At 38.6% G+C, this 22906-nt stretch overlaps 2 protein-coding genes across 4 annotated transcripts; one reads left to right on the top strand and one right to left on the bottom strand.

Annotated features, from left to right (window-relative positions):
• Nucleotides 1-3457: 3457 nt before the first annotated feature.
• Nucleotides 3458-6602, bottom strand: LOC110684924. Of its 3 annotated transcripts, XM_021861374.1 has the most exons (3): nt 6025-6602; nt 3918-5802; nt 3458-3808 (listed from the first exon to the last, which is right to left on the bottom strand). In XM_021861374.1, the coding sequence occupies exons 2-3, from the start codon at nt 4785-4787 to the stop codon at nt 3779-3781; spliced, it is 900 nt and encodes a 299-aa protein (XP_021717066.1). In that variant the 5' UTR covers nt 4788-5802; nt 6025-6602; the 3' UTR covers nt 3458-3778. The 3 variants fall into 3 exon arrangements, 2 of the variants coding, with proteins under 2 accessions (XP_021717066.1, XP_021717059.1); XR_002503891.1 differs by having other exon boundaries at nt 3918-6602; XM_021861367.1 differs by having other exon boundaries at nt 3458-5802.
• Nucleotides 6603-6769: 167 nt separating this feature from the next.
• LOC110684915 (kinetochore protein ndc80-like) lies at nt 6770-12515 on the top strand. The gene is made up of 5 exons (XM_021861354.1): nt 6770-7412; nt 7904-8506; nt 9168-9429; nt 11450-11596; nt 12072-12515. Exons 1-5 carry the CDS (start codon nt 6895-6897, stop codon nt 12288-12290), a joined length of 1749 nt encoding a protein of 582 aa, XP_021717046.1. The 5' UTR covers nt 6770-6894; the 3' UTR covers nt 12291-12515.
• Nucleotides 12516-22906: the final 10391 nt, after the last annotated feature.

Here is a 22906-nt window from a genome sequence, read left to right as displayed (position 1 = left end):
TAAAATTAATCATAACTTTTAATAAATATCCTATAACCCTGTTATATTCCATCGTCAAATTCGTTTTAAAATAAGATCCAGTATAATATATTTAATTTATTGTAAAAAAATAATAGAGAATTAGTAAAAAAAACAATTTAAGTTCAAAAGTACGCTATTATTTAATTAAATAAGCGATATGATATTATATGTTTAAATATCCTAAATTATAAAAAGGTTGTAGGACTGTATTTAACATTCAAGCAAAAAAATTTATACTGAAATTTTATCAACAATCTGGACATCGTCCAGATACAAAACTAGTAACTAATATATAAAGTTGCACTTTTAGCCAGGCCACGAGATAACGACACTTGGCGTTTCAACTTTTCGCCAAGTGTTGTGTCACGAAGGCAATAATTAATTATTAATATGACACGTAGGATTTATTTGAATATATTTTTTATAGAATAGGACAAAAAAGTTATTTTAGATATTTTCAATAAAATTTAAATACATTTAGTATGATAATAAAATTATTTTAGAGTTTTATTTTCAATAAAAATTTGTTTTAGAATTTTATTTTTAATAAAATACCAATATTTTTATACAAAATGGCGGATCCAGAGGGGTACAAAAGGAAAAAAAATAAAAAATCAAAGAGACCTGTTATTATATATAACAGTTCTCTTAAGTCTTAACATGGAACCAGCCTTTACCTAGATGTTCAAAGAAAATGAAAGGAGATCATAGATTTAGACAACCATTCTTTTTTAGTTGTACATTATTACTTCTAATATTTTTAGATTGTTAAGTGATTACTAATCCATAAAATACCCATAAACGGACAAGTATGATTGTCAAGTGATTATTGATCCATGAGTTGAAAATTTAAATAACTTATATATATTAGATAAGAAAATTTATTTTAAAATTAAAAAAACAACCCGGGTATCGTATGGGCACAAAACTAGTGTCTTTATAATTCTTTAGGGGGTGTTTGGTTCATCAATTTGGAATGGATTGATATGGAATCTCATACTAGAGAGGTATGAATTCCAAAACCCATACTAGTTCAAAGTTGTTTGGTTTTATTGTTGGAATGGATTTTATCCTTCGTTAATAGAATGGATTGTGAATCTTAGGGGGAAGGGTGGGTATGAGATTCCATGGGTATGAGGGGGAGTTAGAACACTTTGGGTATGAGATTCCATTACTAAAACCTCAACCAAATAAAAAATTAATTGAAATGAATTCTAACTCCATTCCAACCCATTCCAAATGATCAAACTAAACGACCCCTTATAAATTTTTGGGTTTTTCTAAGCTATGCCCCTAAACTTTTTCGGTTTCTAAGCTGTGCCCATGGTTTTTTAAACGTCTAAGCTATGCCCTCCAGTTTACCTTTTTTAATACACTATACCCTGTGACGTTAAAACCCCGTTAGTAGTTGCGGAACTGTTAAGTACATCACTTTGGAGGGAAGATTTGGCGCCATAATTGTTAGGGTTTTACTTGGATCATAAAAGGGGGCTTGTATAACACATTTCCCCTGTTTCTTCTTCTTTATCTCCCAAAAATTTAGCTCCCAAAAATTTAGCCCCAAAAAATTTTAGCCATTAAGATGACGAGCTCCCGTTCTTCTTCTGTGATTTGTAGTTGTCAATGGGATTTTATTAGTCCCAAGTGCAATTGCAAGCCTCCTTTAGATTTCAAGTTACATGTTTCCACTTCAACAAGGAACCCTAGAAAGGCATATTGGAGGTGTGAATTCTGTAGATTTTTCGAATGGATAGGCCCTCATAACATGCTGTGGAGAGGAGAATACCAACAAGCTTTTTACAATGGTTTTGATGGTGATGAAAGCATTGACAATGGTGCGCTGATGGAGGTGAAGCGTGAATTGGAGGCTTTTAGGCATAAAGTTGATAATGTTACTGCTTCTTTTAAGGACATGTTTAAAATTGGGGTGGTGATGTTTTTGTTGTTAATTATCATATTGAAAATGTAAGTGGTGTTTAAGTAGTGTATGGTATGAGAATCATAGTAAGTTGGTTTGTGTATGATCTCATGACGTAATGTACTGTTCTTTTTTATTTGGTTATTAATAACAGTTTACCAGATTCCTGTTTATATTGAGTCTTGTATTGAATTTGATAATATAACATTTGAAATAGAAAACAGTGACACTCTGCAATTTAAATACCAATCCATAATGTCAACCGAAAGTACCATATATTCAGAGTTTGCCCAAAAAATTACATCACTTAGTAGCAATAACACAAAAGTTGGCTTAAAAAGTATTGTTTGCCACAAAAACTAAAGTTTGCCACAAAAACTAGGCCACTTGCATACTTGACATAACACTAACAACATTACATTATAGTGTTTATGCCAAAAAAAAAGTGATTACAGTTTGCCCCAATAATTACAAAAGGATAAGTTTCACCCATTTTAGAGTGGTATGTTGGCTTGCTTAAAGGATCTGATTACCTAAGGCTGACTCATCGATGGTTGCCTGAGTTCTGCACTTTGGTTTGATGTTTGAACTTGGGGCTGTGAAGATGCAATCATGGTATCAATGAAGCTATGATCAAATGCATCACTGTTGCTGGACTGATCTTGGTGTGACTTTCCTTTCCCTTTTGATGTACCACTGTGGTGAGTACGGTTGTCTGTTCTATCAGCACCTTCACTAGCGTAATTTCCACTGACCATCAATTCAATCAGGGAGAAGTCAACATCATTATCTTCAGGTAGTCTCTGTGCTTTTTTCCTTTATTGCCTCCCTTTTGTGGCACAATCTTCCCTTGTTGCTCGGCTACTTCTCTGGCAGTTGGGCCACCTTTGCATGTTGCCATATTGTGCCCATAATTCTTGCAGTTACTACACTGGACGGTTGCACTTCTTTTTTCCTTTTCTCTGCTCCCCTTCCTCTCTCCTCCTATTTCTTGCTGGTCTGCCAATACTTCGTTTCATTGTTGGTGGTATGAGGGTTGGAACACCATCAATGTGTGCCCATTGCTCTTGGTCAGGAACAGGGGATATGTGTAGGCTTGTCTGTACTTAGCTACAGTGAACCATTCACTCACATAATCTGCTGGATCCTTACCTTCATGTAAGATAGCTTTAATTCCATGTTTGCATTGAATTCCGCTCAATTGCCATCTCCCACATGCACATGTTCCACCGGTTAAAGACACTGGTAACCTTGCCCTTCCATCATGAATCTCATAAGTACCCCTACCAGAAGGGTATGCTTGACAAACTCTGCTATCCTTAGTTAGTACCCTGACCCTGTTCCTAATGTTTGGACAGATTCCGTCTTGCCACTGGTCTGCTAGCTGTTGTCTAGTAGCATGTCTAACCATTGCTATTCTCCTAACACCTGCAGATATTACATAGAAAATAAAAGGTAATTATTGGCTTGCATTTCCTAATGTACAACAACAACAAAAATAAGTACACACTTGCCTTCTAGTAGAGTTAGAATTGGATAAGTTCTGTCCACCCCAATAGTACTATTGAAGCTTTCCACAAAATTATTTGTGTTTTCATCACTTTTCAAAGTGGGGTCAAACCTCCACCTTGTCCATCGCTCTAGTGGGCCTACATCTTTAAACCATTTCACTGCCCCTAAACCACCATGTTTTTGAAGTTGAACCATTGCCTTCCTAAATGAGTAGTCTGAGTACGCATTTGTAACACTCCAAAATAGTTTATGCATGAGTAATCCGGGGTAGTCTTTCTTGAAGTTTTTACATAAGTGCCTAGCACAAAACCTTCTAGGCACCTTTGGCTAAACTGAGTCCAAAGATGGGTCTACACCCTGTACAACATAAATTAAAACAAAGAAAGTAAAATAAACATTGCAAATATTAGCAAAAAAAAAACAAAGTAAAACGAAATAAGTAAATTAAATAGCATAGAGTTGTAACCTTTTGTCGATCAGACATTATAGTCCAGTCTCCTCTCCCTGTAGCAGTGAGTATTTTCTTTAGATGGTGAAAGAACCAACTCCAACTTGTCTTATTTTCATAATCAACAACTGCTACAGCAACTGGAAAAATCTCGTTGTTACCGTCTAAGGAAACAACAGACAATAAGATACCCCCGTAGTTTCCCTTCAAGTGACATCCGTCTACTCCAACTAACCCTCTACATCCGCTTATCAACCCCTTGAACTGTGCAGCAAAACTGATAAAAATTGATGAAAATTGTAGTGATCTTTCAGGACCCGGAACATTAGTCCAACAGCAAAAGGCCATTGACCCAGGGTTGCTCCCCTTCAATAGTTCACAATACTGAGGCAAAGAAGTGTAAGATTCATCATGCCCCCCTTGTATGATCTTCATTGCTATTCCCTTCATTCTATAAATGGTAGATCTGCACATTTTCAAACCATATCTTTCCCAGAGTAGAGCATTTAAGGCCTTTCCCTTAATGTCTGTGTTACCTCTTATGTCCTCAAGAAGCTTATTAGCAGCCCATTCACAGTTACACATGGGGTTGTTTACTAAGTTTAGGTCACAAGTATGGCCTTTTCTCAACTTTTTGATGGCCCATGTTTGTCCATCACGTAGCAAAGCTGCATGAACCCTCCAGTTGCATCTCTCATCAGCACACTCTGCAGTATATCTTCTATTGTCTGCCTTGTTCACAACCAGAGCAAATCCCTCTTGGATACAAAAATCTCTTAAAGCATCCTTGAAATGATCTTTGTCTACAAAAAGCTGCCACTGTTTCAACCTTATTTTACCAAACTCTGCCTCCTCAAACACCTCCCCATTCCTGTACAACCTACTCATGTAGGAATCATCATCAACAGCTCATTCATTTGTCCTAAATGGTTCCCATCCACCATCTACATAATTTTGATTCAAGAGTTCATTAATATCACCCTCTTCATACTCCATTTCATCATCATCAGATTCAGTGTCTACATCAAAACCTTGGTCAGGTTGGTAATCCCCTTCACTATCTGTACCACTACTATCAAATAAAGCCCCACTCACATTTGACACCCCAACATCATCATCTAGCCTAACCCTAGTCCTCTTTCTAGTCCTAACAAATGGTTGCTCCTTCTGAACTTCATTGGCTTCAGTGTTTGGTTGAGGTGGAACCCATAACCCCTTGTATTTAAGGGTAGATTTTGAGATTTTTTTACCATGAGGGAATGAAGAAGGCTTAAGAATATTGTTTGGTTTAGTAGGGGCAGTATGGCCAACACTAGGACCTGTTTGGGTGACACCTGAAGTTGGAGGGTTGATTAATGATTCTTGTGTGGTTGAGGGGCTAGAAGCCATAAGCCTGGGGCTTCTTCTTGGGCTTGACAAAGTAATGGTTTGACTTTGTTCAGGAGATTGAATTTTAGATGGTCCATGAGATGATGGGGTTGGAGATAGATTACCAGAATTTTTTTCTTCCGGCTTACCCCTCTTACCACCCCTAACTGGTAGTTTAGTTATTGGTGGTTTAGGTAGTGATGCTGAACCACTTACATTTGATCCTTTCAACCTTACCTTTTCAGCTAAGGTCCAAATAAAATTAGGTTGCTTCAAACAACCAATCCATATATCTATCCTCCTAGATTCAACTACCTCAAACATGGTCATTAGTGTTTTATCATCAGTAAGTGCATGACTCTTCCCATTGGAACAATAACTTAACACAGGAAAAGTAGGGAGTTCATACCCAAAAGAACTAAATTTGTCAACCATATCATTTACTACATCTATCATCAAACATTCATCTATATCAGCAACCATAACATCGACAGAGTTACCCATAAAATGCATTTTCAACACCCTTTCACCCATTCTGCAGATCAAAAACATTGGGCACAAAACCAATGTATAATCATTAACCAACATATCCAAATACACAATTGAACCAAACAATATTTAACTAAATCAACATTTACCAACTATATATAAAAAAACAAAACCCTAGAATCAATTACGACATTAACAACCAACATTTCGCTTAAATGTATGTAGCATAACAAAGAGTTGCTCTAAATCTCACAAATATCGAAATTACCTGTCTTCCCAAGCCGAAATTCCCGTTTTTTGGTGAAATTCAGCAACGTAGCCACTCCACTCCAGCTCGCAACGAAATTGCAACCCAGATGAAGATCGCAACCCACAACTCCACGAAATTCAACAGAGTTGCTATAAATCTCACAAATTTATTCGAAATTACCTTTCTTCCAAGCTTAAATTCCCGTTTTTGGTGAAATTCAGCAACGCAGCCACACTATGACTCCTTCTCTCAACCAAATCGCAACCCAGCTTTCGTTTGCAACCCACAACCTCCACGAAATTCAACCACGCAGCTCGTCAATTTGATTTCTATCGCAAATTTTGGGCACTACTTTTTAAGGGATTTGATTTTCATTTGAGTGTTCATGAAACAGAGTACTTGAGGAGTTTAATAAGAGGAGTTTGATACTATCACTGTTTGGGAACTAGAAGGACTTTAATTGTTTAATTGTTTTAAGGAATTTAATTGTTTTCTTTTTATTTCTATTTTAACTAGCAACGACAACTAACAGACCTTAACGTCTGTTACTTACTGCTAATGACATAGGTTATTTTTAATTAAAAATAGTAAACTGGAGGGCATAGCTTAGACGTTTAAAAAACCATGGGCACAGCTTAGAAACCGAAAAAGTTTAGGGGCATAGCTTAGAAACCGAAAAAGTTTAGGGGCATACCGCCAGGTTCTAAACAGTAAACACTAGTGTATAATTCAAATTCATACTCTCCCTCCGACCCTCCTCTACCATTTCCCATTTCAACACTCAACACCGTTACAACTTTATAAACTCAAAACTTCAAATTCATCTCATCTCATCCACTTCCCCCAACCACTCAGCCCTAATTCCCCTCTCCACACACTCCACCGGAAATGAAGCCAAGAGGCGCAGCAACACGGCCACCGCCGTCAGACCGCGAATCTCTCCGGCCACCAGCAACCCCTCAATTCGGCGGCGGAGGCCGCGATTCCGACGCCAGTCTCTGCAGCAGCCGCCCTTCATCTTCCTCCTTCGGCATCATCGCCACCGGCCGACACCCCACCGACAAACAATCAATGGTGCGATCCATCAACGCCTACCTCGCTTCTCATGGCGTCTCACTTTCTCTCTCCTTCAAACCTCTTCCTTCCGCCAAAGACGTCACTGAAGTGCTGCGTTTTCTCCTCTCTCGCCTCGATTTCTCCTGCAATTCCGGCGCTGCTAAGAGGAGTCTTGAGGATGAGCTTTTTCTGATTCTGAAATGTCTTAATTGCCCTCATAAGATCAATAAATCTGCGCTTCGTGCCCCTGCTGCTCCTCATGCTTTTCCTCAGATGCTTGCTGTTATTCATTGGCTTGTTCAGCTTGCTGATTATACTGATCATCTTGCTTCCGATGAGAATACCGGCAGGTTTATTTCGCTAAATTGGTTTATAATTTTAGTTTATAGTACTGTTATTGTCCGAAATGTTATTTCTCTCTCTGTCCGGATTTAATAGTCACGTCGATAGTGATAATAAAATCCGGGTCTGAAGGATTTGTTTTCGTGAATAATTGTAGAAATTGAACTTCTTCGCGGTTGAAAGGATAGATAACTTGTTGCATTTAGTCCAATTAGACTTGTTGAAAGGATTTGTTCAATTGAGTTTTGAAATTGTGATGTAATTATGTTTATTTTATGAAATTATAAGGTTATTTGTTATTATTTGCTCTGTTTGGAATTAATAGTCACGATAATGTCTATAAAACTAGCATTGTTCATGATTAATTCTGGATGTAGGGTGTATTACTTTTCTTGCATTTATGAAGAAATTGAAGTTTTTTGCCATTTCAAAAACAAGTTGCATTTAGTATGATTTTTCAAAGATGATCATAGTGTAACTTGTTTTATAATTGCAACAGGTTTTCATTTATGAAGGATGCTCTCATGGCTTATTATGTGAATAGTTACTTACCGTATATGAAGGGTGATGATGAGGCTGTTGAGTTATTGGATAAAGAGTTTTCAGAGAAGATGGAGAGGGAGAAGGAGTTGTTGGCGAGTAATTTGAAGGCGTTGGATGACGAAGTACAGAAGTTAGAGTCAGAGCTGGAAGGATTGAAATCCAAACCTTCTGAGAGGGAGATGTATGAGAGTCAAAGCAAGGATCTTAAAGGTGACTTGAGGAAGTTTGAAGAGTTTATTGCTCAAGTTCGGGATGGAAATTCCATCACCCAGAAGGCATTGGAGGAGAAGGAAATGGAGTTGGCTGCTAAAGAGGAGGAGATCAAGAGAACACGGGAGGAAAATGAAGAGCTTCAGAAAAGGGTTGATGCTCAAAAGTTTAACTTGAGGGATGCGGAGAGGATGAAAAGGGAGTTGCAGTCTGTGGAGAGGGAGATTAGTGAGGCTGAGGCCAGCAGAAGCTCTTGGGAGGAGAAGTCTTGGGATCTTCATGCAACTATTGCGCAGAAGCACAAAGAACTTGAGGCCCTTTCCGTTGAGTGCAACCAGACTCTAAGAAGGTATGTTTTTCCGTCTTTTTTTACATATATTTTGGTATTGGGTTGACTTGCTGGTTACTTTCAGGTTTGGGAAGAGCTTAGATGCATGACTGCATGAGTACGATCAGCACTTTTAGATTTGGGTATTCAAACTTGGTGTGAAGGAACTGATTTCAGTAATGTCAGAACTTAGATGCATCAAGATTTTTGAAATCATCAGATTTACATGCTTTTCCATCTGTGGAATCATTTGGTTGCTGTCACATCAATGCAATTAGCTCTTAAAAACCTGCAATATTTTTTAAATAGAGTGGTCTTTGATTTTGCAAAGTTTTTTCCTGGTATTTCTGGCTACTGTTTACTTTGATGATTTGAGTCCATGAAGCCAGGTATTCTTATGATTTAAGAGAGAAATTTATAGTTTCCTTCTGTATCTTATGTTAATTGTGTTTATGGTGAATTGGTGATCAGTTGGGTATAGCCAGATTAGAAAATTTAGTCTTTTATGTTCAGGAAATCAATGGTTCCAGGATCGGTGTGTCTGGTTATTTATTGATCCTTTCTCTGAAGTTAATTCCTTCAAGAGAAGAGATCTGTTTGATTATGGAAATCGGTTTTTGTATTGGAATTGAATTTGGATGATATTATTTGTCTCTAATTATGTGAGTTTTTTGCACTGCAGACTTAAGCCTGCAATCACTAAGCATGGAGGTGATTTTCAGTATGTGTTGAATGCTAATGGGTCTACTCCTGCTGAAGTGTTGGGCATAAACTACAAATATACACTTAAGCCTGCAATCAGAGCGTGTGCTGATGAGATTAAGAAAAGCACTACTGCCAAGTTGGAGGAGTTTATCGCCCTTCAACAACAATCTAAAGAATTGAGCAACAGGATTGAAGCAAAGAGAAATCGTCTTGCAGCACTTCAGTTGCACATTGATGAAGTAAGTAATCATGCTTTATTTTAAAAGAGCTCCTGGAAATTGAAAATTCTATGTCGAAAGAGAGATTTTAAATTGTTCGTCTTACTTTGAAATGAAGAATAATGACATTATCTAATGTCCTAAATAGCTAGTTTTAGACACTCCCACACACTAAATAATCTAATTTCCTAGAAAGCTAGTTTTGGACACTTCTGCTTTTTTATTTTTCTTTCTTTTACTAGTCTCTCGATACGACCTTCCTCTACGTGTCAAACAATCTCCCTCAAGTTTTTTGAGATGTAGACTGATTTGATTTTCTTGGTTCTGAAGAATGGATGAATGTTACCTAGCACAACGACCAACAAAAGAATCGTGCCAAAATATGTAGGCGATAAACAGATGAGAGTGCTACCAAAACCCTTCAACATTGAGATACTAAATAATTCATTTACAGATGAGAGAAAACAAAATTTACGGATTTAAGAGATGACTATTATTATGAAAACAATTAACAAGGTCCTAAATCTAACTGATAAATGATGAGAACAAGATGGCTGCCCCAAGAAGCTACAATTATGAAGGCTCGGATTTTCAGAGATGAATACATGAAAGTGAGAGATTGAAAAGAACAAAGGATAATGCTACTTCTTGCGGTTCCACATTGCATCCCTGTGTTGATGTGTTCTGGTTTTAAGTTACTGTATCTTGCTTATGAAAATTTGAGAAATGCTTTTAGTAAAAATTAGAAAGATCTGGTATACCTCCTCTTAGTCAATTCTCTTTTAAGGGTATATAATGGCTTTTTTAAACTCAATTTTTCTGTTTGGAGATTATGCCGGGATTTGATCAGATTCACATCCTATTCTGATGTCCTTGGGATAGGATTATTGCATACAATTTTGATTATTGAAGCTAAGCATATAATCTGAATTATATTTGGGATCATTTGCAACCTGATTTCCATCCTCCCAACCTCTTGATGACCCATTCTCCTCAAGTCCCTAGTGGAACAGTGCACTCTTAATAGATACGAAGTATTAGACAAAAGGCATGAAAAGGTAGAATATATGGTATACACATCAATAATGTAGGTGAGAAAGGAATTGAGAACCCTAAGCGCTGACATAGAAAATGAAGATGTGCCATCATGCCATGTACAGACAACTCAGTGATGAAATGCTCAAACTCTTCTATGTTACTGAAAGGAATGAAGATTTTGTGCATGCCTTAACTGCAAATTTTCACAGAAATTTCCACCTGTATGTCAACTGTTAAACTAATCAAAAATACTGACTACAGAGGGATTTCCAAGTTTTTAATTTGGAAAGATTGGTTTTAACTACCTTTCATTTTTGCCAAAAAAAAAAAAAAAAAAGAAAACTTGATATTTTTGTCAAAAGAAAAAGAAAACTTGATGTTACTTTCTTCAATTCTATATTGTTAATTTCTACCTTTCATGTCTCTCATTTATTGGATTTGCTACCCAAAGGTGAGATTTCTCCAGATTTTTGCTAATCGTGGCCAACATGTATTCATTTCTTTCTAAATATGCATGAGAGTACCTTCAATTCTTATACAAATCATGACATTAAATTTCAAATTTGAGATCAAGTTTATGCAAATTGTGGGTTTTCTTTTTAATTTATTTAAAGACTTACCCTATCAGCGATGCTGGTTGATCAGTTCATAAGTTGTCTTCCTCATGCATCAACTCACTTCTGCTCGGGATATAATTGGCTCACCTTTTGTTATGATTGGCTCCTTACTATTTGTGCTATTGAATGATGAGTCGTTGGTTGACAATCATGTATTCATATTCCTAGGGAATGATATAAAAGTGATAGGGAAAAAGGAGTAGTAGCTTATCAGGTTTTCAATTTGCTGTGACATTCACATTCATCAAGAGGCTGAAGATATATTCATGCATATCAGATAATAAATTCTGTGTCACATTTTCTGTTTTAACTATTTTCATTTCCTTTTTCTCTTTATAATTAATACTGTGAGGCTGATCTACTGAAAAATGAATCTAACATTATAGAGGGAACGAGAGTTTGAAGTAATGAGGAATCAAATCGAGGAATACACATCCTGGTGTGCAAGTGAAGCTCAAAGGATTAAAGAAAAAATAGTGGCAGAGGAGCATAACCTTGAAATCATGGAACAAGAAGCAACTGCTACCTTGAAGGTATGAATTCTTGCAAATATTTTGAAGTAATTGATTAATATTGGTGATAGTGCTGTGAGATGTATGCTAAAAAGAGGCTATCAGATGTTTACTATATATATAGTGGTAAGGTGAAAGGTCCTTACTCAAACTTGGATACTAGTGTCAATTGTGGGTACATCCCACACATGTCCAAGTGTTGGAATTGGCTATTTTATGAAGGATGTCCACACTTGTTTTAAAATGGAGTGTCGTTCATATCCATGTCAAAGTAGTGAGAATCCAAGTGTTGATTAGGTTAGGATACAAAGATTATCCATGATTTTGGTACAAATTGGAGTATCAAAATCGTCCTTACCCATGTCAAAGTAGAAACTGGTTGTATGAGGTGAAAATGAGGTGTCTGAATAACATAAGTTATCATCCAAAACCTGCTATTGATGTAATTTATTCATATGAAATACTGGCTTAATATTTATGTTATATGTCTGTGAAGGCTGCTGAGTTGAAGCTCCACGAGGAAACAAGACAAAGCGAGAAAGAAATACAACTCTGTGCATATGAGCTATTTGCTTTGATTGATTCAGTTTCCAGGTGCAAGGAGTACACCGAAAAGAAAATTTCAGACATGAAAAGGGGTCTCTCTGAAACTGCCGAGTTTATTTCTAATGTTTATAAGAACACTTTGCTCCCTGGCTTTAATACTGCCGTTTGAGCTACCAAACTGCAAAGTACGCGTGTTGATTTATGGCGTTTTTAGACAGATTATGTAAATTAATTAGTAGTAGATGTTCTGTAAATCACGCTTTTAGTTTTTATAAACTTATGTTGTCAAACTGTCAATTAGACGTGCTCTAGGGATATCGATGTAGTGTTTAATTACTATCTTGTTATTTGTATTTTAAGTCCTGTACGCTTGAATATATTTGCTGCAACCACATTTAGGGGCCGTTTGGTTCGCACAGGGAAATCGGAATGGAATGCAGAAAGGGAATGGAGGAGAATGGAATGAAACCCTCAAAATTAAGCATATTGTTTGTTTACAAAAAAAAGCTAGGGAATCACACCACCATTGCACCACCACAACACCCGTCCATTTTTTTCCACCTTCTCTAGCCACCCCATCGCCCAACCAACATCCACCCTGCCGGCCGCACATCACCCAGACCTCCACGAACCCAAATCCAAACCCACGCCACCCCCAAGAACCACCAAGACCGAAACCCAGCCAAGCAACCCAACGAACCATGATCGAAACTCGACCACGCAACCCCACAAACCACGACCGAAATCCAAACCCGCGTCCGGTGAGGTACGGTGAAACAACGACCGAAACCTAGCCAAGCAACCCTACAAACCACATCCGGTGAGGTGCGACCTTAGGTTCCGGTGGAGGGGAGGGTTTTTTAAGGGTTATACGTGGGTGGGAGAAGGGTTTCCGGGTGGGAGGAGGGGCGGCGAGGGTAGGGTGAAGGCCGGCGAGCATCCGACGAGGTGCAGCGAGTTCCAGCGAGGTGCTACTAGTCCCGGCGAGGTGGTTTAGGGTTAAGGGGTATGGTTGTGGTTGGGGAAAGGAATGGGAAAGGTAGGGGGGTGGGGAATGGGAATGGGATTAGGAGGATTTTGGGTAAACCCAAAAATAAAAAGGGGGAATGGGAATGACAAAAGAGGGAAAATAAACACCAACAAAGGTAATCATTCCCATTCCCTTTCCCCATTATAGCGAACCAAACAACCCCTTATATCTTTTGCTTCTGGATTTTGTTTTCTTTGTTCCAGAAAATTATTCAGTTTGATGGGCATCGTACTGTTATACAGATAGTTAATTAAGGATTATGATATCAAAATATTTGGCATGTAGAGAGAGCCATAATGGGGGTAGTGAAGTAGATGAGATTTGGTCTTAGATACCACCCCCAAAATATTTGGCATGTAGAGAGAGCCATAAAGGGGGTAGTGAAGTAGATGGACGTCATACATATTTATACACAGAGTTTTGTTTTGTTTTTTTTTTTTTTTTTTTTTTTTTTGCACATTTTCCTTTGACATGTATGCCAGTTGCCAATGCTAATCTTAAATCATTAATATCTCTAGTTATATGTTAGTAAAAATTATACTCTATTTATTATAAGTGCAATAAGTTGAGCGACATCTTTGTTGATATGCAACTTTGATTATTAATATTTAAAAAATTTCATTATTATAAATTACAAAATGTTGATATTACCAAAAGTGGTAGAGCTACTCAAACTTTTTGTGTGTGACATAAATAAAGAGAAAGAGCCGATAAAAAAAAAAAGACTCGGAATATGGAGATGAAGAGGGAGAAACAAAGCAGGAGAGAGAAAAAGAGTAGAGGCCGAGTTGAACAAGAAGTTTTGACATCTAGGATTCTTAGCAAGGGGTTGATTTTGGGAGTGAAATTCACCAGATCTTTGGACTAAATGAGTTGAGTAATTGACTCGGTAGTTGGATGGATTATAAATAAGGTGGAGAGCTCCAGTTTCTCTTCTTTTGAACATTGAAAGTTTCTCTAGTGGCTAAAATTGTAAATAAAAAGCAAAATCATCAATATTTATCATTCTTTTGCTGCTGACTTACCCTCCCTCCCCCTTTCTTTCTTCCTCCTTTTACCTTCTTCTTGCTTTCTCGGGATTATATGCCAAGATCTCATACAACGACCCAACACCACAAAAAACACCAACCCCAACCCACCATTTTCAACGTCAATGTTGCCGAATTCAATGAAAACCTTAAGAAAAAAAAGGAAATAAAGGGCATTGTTAACCCTAAAGGGTAGGTGTTTTTCATTTTTCTTGTGAGCTTTCCCTCTGCCATTGAAGTTGATATGTACTAGATTAAGATATTGACATTCGATGATTAATGATACAATAGATTGTGAAATTTAAATTGGATGATTAATTAATTGGGCATTTGACAATTAAATTCGATGGTTAAAAATAGGAAAAATGAAAATTAATAATCCCACCTTTACTCTGTCTTCCATAAACAATCCCACCTTTTGATTATTCTCAAACAATCCCACCTTTCACTCCTATCTTACACTAACAATCTATTTTACAGGTTACCTCTTCAACTGGTTAACCTCTTCTCTTTCCCTCCCAAAAGTGTTTCTTCTCTAACGAATTTTCCCAGAAAATCGAAGGAGCCATTTTTTTCCAAACTAAGCAGCCAACCAAACAAAAAAAAATAAATCTACTTTCACTCTTATTCATTGAAGTCAAAGGTCGCAAAGGTTGTAACTTTGAAGGTGGATGATTGCTTTGACAAAGGTTTCAAAGTGGCTAGTTAGAGGTAATTCGAGAAACCCTAATTATCTAACTTTGACGAAGTTAAGTAATTGGAAGAATTGAGCATAGAATACTCTCTAGAATTTGAATTACCGTAGAGTGATTTTGCTGTTGGGTTTCGTAGTGTCTGACACTACGCGGAATGAAACCCTCCCAAAATTTTCACACAAATTAAAGTAACTAAACATGCATATTAATTAATTAATTAATTAACAATCACATAATTAATTAACAAGGAGGGAGAAAGAAGAAAAGGCGATCTTACCCTTGATGCGTGCTTCGCTCTTTCTAAGAGCTCGTACTTGAAAGCTCAAAGCTTCGCAAATGCAAAAGCTTCCGACGGCTCTCCCTCGAGACCCAACTCGAACGGCCTCTACCCCGAAGCTTAGTCGAGGCTAGACCAAAAGAACTTAGATTATTAGAACTAAGGTATTCTCTTCTTGGAGATCCCTTAAAGTTCACAACTCAAGTGTCCCTTCCCAATGCCAAATGATTGGTATTTATAGGGAAATGAGCTCTTGAATTTTGATCTCCCATCAATGTGGGAGAATTGGTAAAATACATTTTATTCAATTTATTTTAATTCAAAAATCAAATTGAAATACAAGTGAATTAACAAACGACAAGTATCAAATGGTGAGCAAGGGGTTAGGTGGGGACCACAAGGGGGGGATCACCATCCCCTTTCTCCCCAAGCAAACCCACACACACATGCTCTCACACGCACAACCAACCACACGCAAGAGCTGCCACACGCACAAGCTGCCACACGCAAGTGCCGTGGCTGGCGTTTGCGCAAGGCCTGGCTGGCTGCCAGCCTAGCTGTGCGACACAACCAGCAAACGCATAGGCCAGCTTGCGTGCTTGGCCTCATGCTGTGCGGCACAACCAGCACACGCACAGGCCAGCTTGCGTGCTGGGCCTCGTGCTGTGCGGCATTGCTGCACACATGGCCTAACATGCTAGCTAGGCCCTCGCTACCCCATAAGGGAGCTGCTACCACGCCCTTGCTAGCCCAGCCATGCGAGTTGGTGCTAGGTTGCCTGCGGCTAGGCGCACCAGCCCCGCAAGCATGCTCGGCCAGCAATTCAAGCCTAGCAAGCACATTCATGCTTGGCTTGCGGCACATCCATGCAATGCGGTTGGTGCCCTATGCTAGCCTAGACTTTGCATGGCTAGGCCAATGCGAAGCTACGTCTTAGCTTAAACTTGTCGTTTGCTTGATTTCTCGTCTCATCGAATTCTAAATTCGACTCGACTTACGACGCTCGGTTTGACGCTCTAAGCTCGATATCCGACGTCTTAATTCGTAATACTCTAATGACTCATTTAATCCTTTGGATTAATTCGTCGTTTCGGTTCAGTTACTCGATTGGGTGTGACCCGAAGGTTTCAGTCAAGATTAAGTTGTAAAATTAATTAAGCATTAATATTACTGATCGGAAGCGGCCTCTAGCTAGGCATTCCGATCACTTGACCTCACTGAATAATTAGCTTTCTGATAATTCCGAACCCTCTATCGGAATAATACACTTGTTCGAAGGACACTATTCCTTTCAATCTCCACTTGTCCTTCCGAATAAGTGCGCTGTTAGTGTATAGCTTATTTCCTATGTTACTTAATGTCTCTTCATGAACTATAAGGTAAGATTCTTCGTCATCCTTATTACGTCCAGAAGTGTTTCTCGATTTCCGAGTTCGACTGTCAATAAGCAGATGATTTTCTAAAATTCATCTGAGCACAACATGCATTTTCACAGTCTCACTCTTCGAGAGGCCTTGTAAACAATAAAGACATGTTCCCTATTGTTAATAGGGGGGCATTCCCAGTCTTGCATTGTTAGCTTCTCTTACTAAGAGGACCTAGCCGCCCGAGTGTTGCCGTTATAATCCCCATTTACGGCAAGAGAACTTACAATACTCATGGTCAAGGAAAGAGGTTCTGATAGCCATAATGAGAAATGTACTTATGACGATTTTAAATATCTTGAAGTATTCTCATAGGTCGATCCGGTATAGTTCCAAACAAATACCTGTGCAAATGATTTATGACAATCATGTCCTTGTAGCACAAGAAACGGTGCTATAAATCATACTACACACTAATCTCAAGTAGTCATTAATCGTCCATCATTTAAATGACCTTGATTAGGGATAATTTTCGATTAAAATATTTAATGTTCACTTAACAGGTGTTTCTTTATCCAAGACATTGTCTTGATACCCTGTTTTGAACATTTTTTAGAAATCGAATGGACTCATTATTTAATTCTAAACCACAATTATATAGAAATGGAGTGATAATAATTTTGCAGAAAATTAAATTACTCCAAAAACGAATGGTTGAACATAGTGTTTTACATTTAAAATCCTCAAATTTAATTAAAACACATGAATAGGGAAATCAAAGCCAATCTCCAACGTGCCTCATTCCCATTGCCTCAATGTGCTTGTTGTGTTTCACTTGAGGCAAAGGTTTAGTGAGTGGATCGGCTACATTGTCGTCCATTCCAATCTTACAAATTTTGATTTCACCCTCGGACTTCCATTCCCTTATCATGTGAAATCATCTCTTGACATGTTTGACCTTCTGATGTTCCCTTGGCTCCCTGGCCTGAGCAATAGCTCCATTGTTATCACAATAGAGGTCTATTGGACCCTTGATTGAGGGTACAATATCAAGTTCACTAATGAACTTACGAATCCAAACTGCCTCCTTAGCTGCTTCTGAATCTGCTAAGTATTCGGCTTCACTTGTAAAATCTATAGTTGTGCTTTGCTTAGCACTCTTCCAACTAAACGCTCCTCCATTTAGATAGAATATGTACCCTGACAGCGACTTGAAGTCGTCTCTGTCACTCTGGAAGCTTGCGTTGGTATAATTTTTAACAACCAAATCATTACTTCCACCATAGACCAGAAATTTATCCTTGTTCCTTTTCAGGTACTTTAGGATATTCTTGGCCACAGTCCAATGCGCCTCTCCTAGGTATGATTGGTATCGGCTCGTAGCACTCAAGGCATACGAGACATCCGGCCTAGTACATATCATGGCATACATGATCGATCCAATAAGCGAAGCATATGGAATCTGATTCATCCTTTCTCGCTCATCAGATGTTTGTGGACACTGCTTCTTGCTGAGACTTATACCATGTGACATGGCTAGGTGCCCTCTCTTGGCCTCCTCCATGTTGAATTGTGCCAGCACCTTATCAATATAAGTACTTTGGCTCAATCCAATTATCCTTTTAGATCTATCCCGATAGATCTTGATGCCCAATATGTACTATGCCTCTCCCAAGTCCTTGATTGAAAAGCACTTTCCAAGCCCATACGGACTCTTAACATTGGAATGCTGTTTCCAATGAGCAATATGTCATCGACATATAAGACGAGGAATACGATGTCACTCCCACTGACCTTCTTGTAAATACAAGACTCATCTGGATTCTTGATAAAACCAAACTTACTAATGGTTTCATCGAATTGCAGATTCCAACTTCTGCTTGCCTGCAAGCTTGCATACCTTCCCACCATTGCTTGGATTAACAAACCCTTTCGGCTGTGTCATGTACACATTTTCTTCCAAAATCCCATTAAGGAAGGCGGTTTTGACATCCATTTGCCATATTTCGTAATCATAATATGCGGCAATTGCTAGGATAATCCGAATGGATTTAAGCATGGCGACTGGCAAAAAGGTTTCATCATAATCAACGTCGTGAATTTTCCTGTAACCTTTTGCCACCACTCTAGCTTTGTATACATATACATTTCCATCTTTGTCGGTTTTCAACTTTAAAATCCATTAGCAAGCAATAGGTGTGTAACCTTGGGCAAATCAACCAAGTCCCAGACTTGATTTTCAAACATGGAGTCCATCTCGGATTTCATGGCCTCTTGCCATTTTGCAGAGTAGGGGCTCGTCATAGCATGTTTGTATGTCGCTGGCTCATCTGCATCCATAATTAGGATGTCTTGATCTTCGATTAAGACAACACCGAGGTATCTGTCTGGTTAAGATCTTGGCCGTTGCGACCTACGTAGGGTAATAGGTTGAGCATTTGCATTGTCGGTTTGACTTTGCACATTGTCGGTTTGACTCTGAGCAATGTCAACAGCTGCTTCTAAAGAACTTTGATTGTCAGTTTTGTCAGGTTGACTTTGTTGCTCGTCCTCTCGAACTTCATCGAGTTCGATTTTCCTCCCACTTGTCATTTTGGAAAGGTGTTCCTTCTCCAAAAAGACACCATCACAAGCAACAAACACTTTGTTCTCGGATTTGTTGTAGAAGTAATACCCCTTAGTTTCTTTTGGGTATCCCACAAGCAAACACTTGTCTGATTTTGGGTGAAGTTTGTCAGAAATTAATTTCTTGACATATGCTTCGCAACCCCAAATCTTAAGAAAAGACAACCGTGGAGGTTTCTTCGTCCATAATTCATATGGAGTCTTTTCGACAGCTTTTGACGGAGCTCGGTTCAGAGTTAGTGCCGCGGCTAGAAGTGCGTGTTCCCAGAAAGAGATAGGAAGATCACTAAGACCCATCATTGATCGAACCATGTCTAACAAGGTTCGATTCCTCCTCTCGGACACTCCATTCCATTGTGGAGTTCCGGAGGTATCAACTCTGAGAGAATACCATGTTCTTTCAGATGATCGTCGAATTATGGCTCAAATACTCTCCACCTCGATCCGATCGAAGTGCTTTGATCTTCTTGCTAAGCTTTCCACTTCGCTCTGAAACTCTTTGAATTTCTCAAAAGATTCAGATTTGTGCAACATAAGGTAGACATATCCATATTTATTATAGTCGTATGTGAAAGTGATAAAATAGCGATAACCATTCCTTGCGGGTGTACTCATTGGTCCACATACATCCGTGTGTATAAGACCCAATAAGTCACTAGCCCTTTCTCCCAACTTGGAGAATGGTTGCTTTATCATCTTGCCTAATAAACATCCTTCGCAATTTTCAAACGACTCTAAGTCGAATGAGTCAAGAATACCTTCATGAAAAATTTTCTTGATGCGTTTGATGTTAATGTGGCCAAGACGACAATGCCACCAGTAGATTTGATTCAACTCAATGGTCTTAGCACTTTTGGTGGTATCATTAACATTATAAACTTGTTTGTCTAGAGAAAGCACATAAAGACCATTTTCTGAATGTGCTATACCATATAAAACATTATCGAAATAAAACGAACAACTATTGTCTTTAATTCGAAATTCAAATTCCTTGGCGTCTAACGGTGAAATTGGAATAATGTTTTTGGTAACTCTTGGAACATGATAACAATTTTCAAGTTCTAGAACAAGCCCAGAGAGAAAAGACAAACTGAGAGTTCCAACGGATATGGCCAACATCTTGGCTCCATTGCCGACCCGGAGTTCGACCTCTCCCTTCTCTAGCCTTCTATTTATCCTTAGTCCCTAAGCATTGGAACAAAGGTGTGAGCCACATTCGGTATCTAATACCCATGATGTTTTTTCTAGCGAAGTTTAAGTCTATAACAAAAATACCTGATACAGAAGCAACGGTGTCGTTCTTCTTATCTTCCTTGAATTTGAGGCAATCCCGCTTCCAATGTCCTTTCTTCTTGCAATAGAAACATTTGGAATCGGATTTAGAAGAGGCTACCTTCTTGACCTTGTTGCCCTTGGTAGCGTTTGACTTAGGCGGAAAAGGCTTCTTACTCTTCCCCTTAAAGCCTCTCTTCTTGCCCGAGCGCTTGAATGACTTTCCCTTTTTTATCATAAGCATGTCATGCTTCCCCTCATCCTCGAGTGTTTGCTTGGCTTGCTTCAACATCCCATGATGCTCGGTGAGGGTTTTCTCCATGCTGTGCACATTATAGTTCATCTTGAATTGATCATAGCCTTTATGCAGCGAATGGAGAATAATGTCAATTGCCATCTTGGTCGAATACCCAGCGTCAAACCTTTCCATGTTCTCAAATAATCCAATCATTTTAAGTACATGTGGGCTAACTGACTCTCTTTTTTTGAGCTTGCTCTGGAGGATCTGCCTGTGGGTTTCGAACGTCTCACTTCGGGCCTGCTCTTGGAACATGTTCTGAAGTTCAGAAATGATCTCAAAAGCCGTCTCCTTTTCAAAGGAAGTCTTTTGGAGGTCCGGAGACATCGTGGCCAACATGATGCACTTGACATCCCGATTGGCATTTTGCCATCGGTTTAGGGCAGCTTGAGTGACCTCCTCATTGGGAGCGTTGGGCATTTCCTCATTAAGGACGTATTACTTTTTCTCTTGCATGAGAACTATACGCAAGTTCCTTTGCCAATCAAGAAAATTTGGCCCACTCAATTTCTCCTTGTTGAGAACTGAGCGTAACGAAAATTGGTTGTTTTAGTTATTTGCAGACATGTTTCTACAATTTAAAGAATTTGAAATTAAAAACTATTAATAAAACCAATAAGTTTGAACTTTAAAGCATCCATGCAAATTTTCAATCTTATTGAGCGTTTTATCCACGCATTAAAATTTGTCTCTTTTAGGCGAGAATAAAACGATTCCAAGATCCCAAAAATCAAAAAGTGATTAAGCATACTTTGGCTTATCTTAACACTTAATATTTTAGGGTAAGAAATCCAATTGCTAATAGCTCTAAGCTACTCTTGGTTCGATAAAACTCGCATCTAATGCTTTCTTGATGTTTTATCTCCATTGCCACGACATCTAAGGACTCCTTACTGATATCATTGAGCTTAACCAAAATCAACTTGTATACCTATTATACCTTACGTTCCTAGGGAGATAGTGATGCCTTGCTTTGGCATAGCCCATCACTATTGACATTAGTTCGGTAAGTGTTATCTTGGAATGGAAAATTTGGCTCAATTTTATAGGGACCTAGGGTTTCTTTGTTGGTTGATTTAAGTAAACTTAATTAATCATCGCAACATTCGAAATCCTAAACATACATCTAACATATCATTCATATATATAAGCATAATTATATATAGAAAACATAAGTAAAAGATGCATTTGGCAACTAGCATGACCCCTTGAGTCTTCAAGGGTATTCGTTGCATCCTCTTGGCTTGTCTTCTTAGAAACGCCTTCTTCCAGACATCTCCACCAATTTTTCAATTATTAGTAATTATGACTAGGACTAATCTAAATATTAAGGTATAAAAATACGCAACGGTATGCAGACCGTATTTAGATTTACAAAAATACATAACGGATCACAGTCCGTATTTACTATCCTACTCGGGCCCCACTAGTTGCCATTTTCACAAAACCTGTGATAAAATATTCATTCCATTCATCCATTCACTATATGTGAATGGCCCATGCATTTTACAACGTAAAACAAGTAACAATGCATAATACGCTAGTAACTAACTTAGGTGATTAATCCAATTAACGCGCCTAATTAAAACTAGTCAAAGTTGCTAATCGATTATGTGATTAAAACGCAATAAAATTAGCTCAAGTAATTAACGAAGCTCCCACTAAATTCGGCATCCAACTTAATTAAAATTAATCCAATTAATTTAATTAAGCCGGTTTACCCAAATTTTGCCAAATTATTTTGCGAGTGCCGGCAAAAACCGAGGCCTAGCCTCATTTTAAATAAAATAAATAACCACAATTAAATAAATAATTAAATCAGCAAAAACGCAAAACACATAGCCCAACGACGCCCAAGTGCCTAGCACCAAGGCTCGGGGTTCCTTGTGTGGCCGCACCCGCACAACCGCTTGTTGTGCCAAGCATGTGGGAGTGGGTTACGATGTCGCTTGCGCGTTACACCGACCACATCAGCGCACTTGCACACACACAAGTCACGGCCTCAAAGGCCTTAAGCCATGCGTGCTTGTGCTGCCTTAGCCGCACATCGCAACAGTCCCCGCAAGCTTCCCGCAACACCAAGTGTGCATCAGTCGCGCATCCTTGATGCACCTGTGCGCACACGCACTAGCTCTCGTACACACACTCGCACGCGTACTTCGTTGCACTAGCAGCCCGCATCCCTCGACAGCCACA

Source organism: Chenopodium quinoa, unplaced genomic scaffold (assembly GCF_001683475.1).
Source record: "Chenopodium quinoa cultivar QQ74 unplaced genomic scaffold, ASM168347v1, whole genome shotgun sequence".
Taxonomy (NCBI): Eukaryota; Viridiplantae; Streptophyta; class Magnoliopsida; order Caryophyllales; family Amaranthaceae; genus Chenopodium; species Chenopodium quinoa.
Note: the sequence above shows the minus strand (reverse complement) of the source record. Positions and strands in the feature narration are given on the sequence as shown.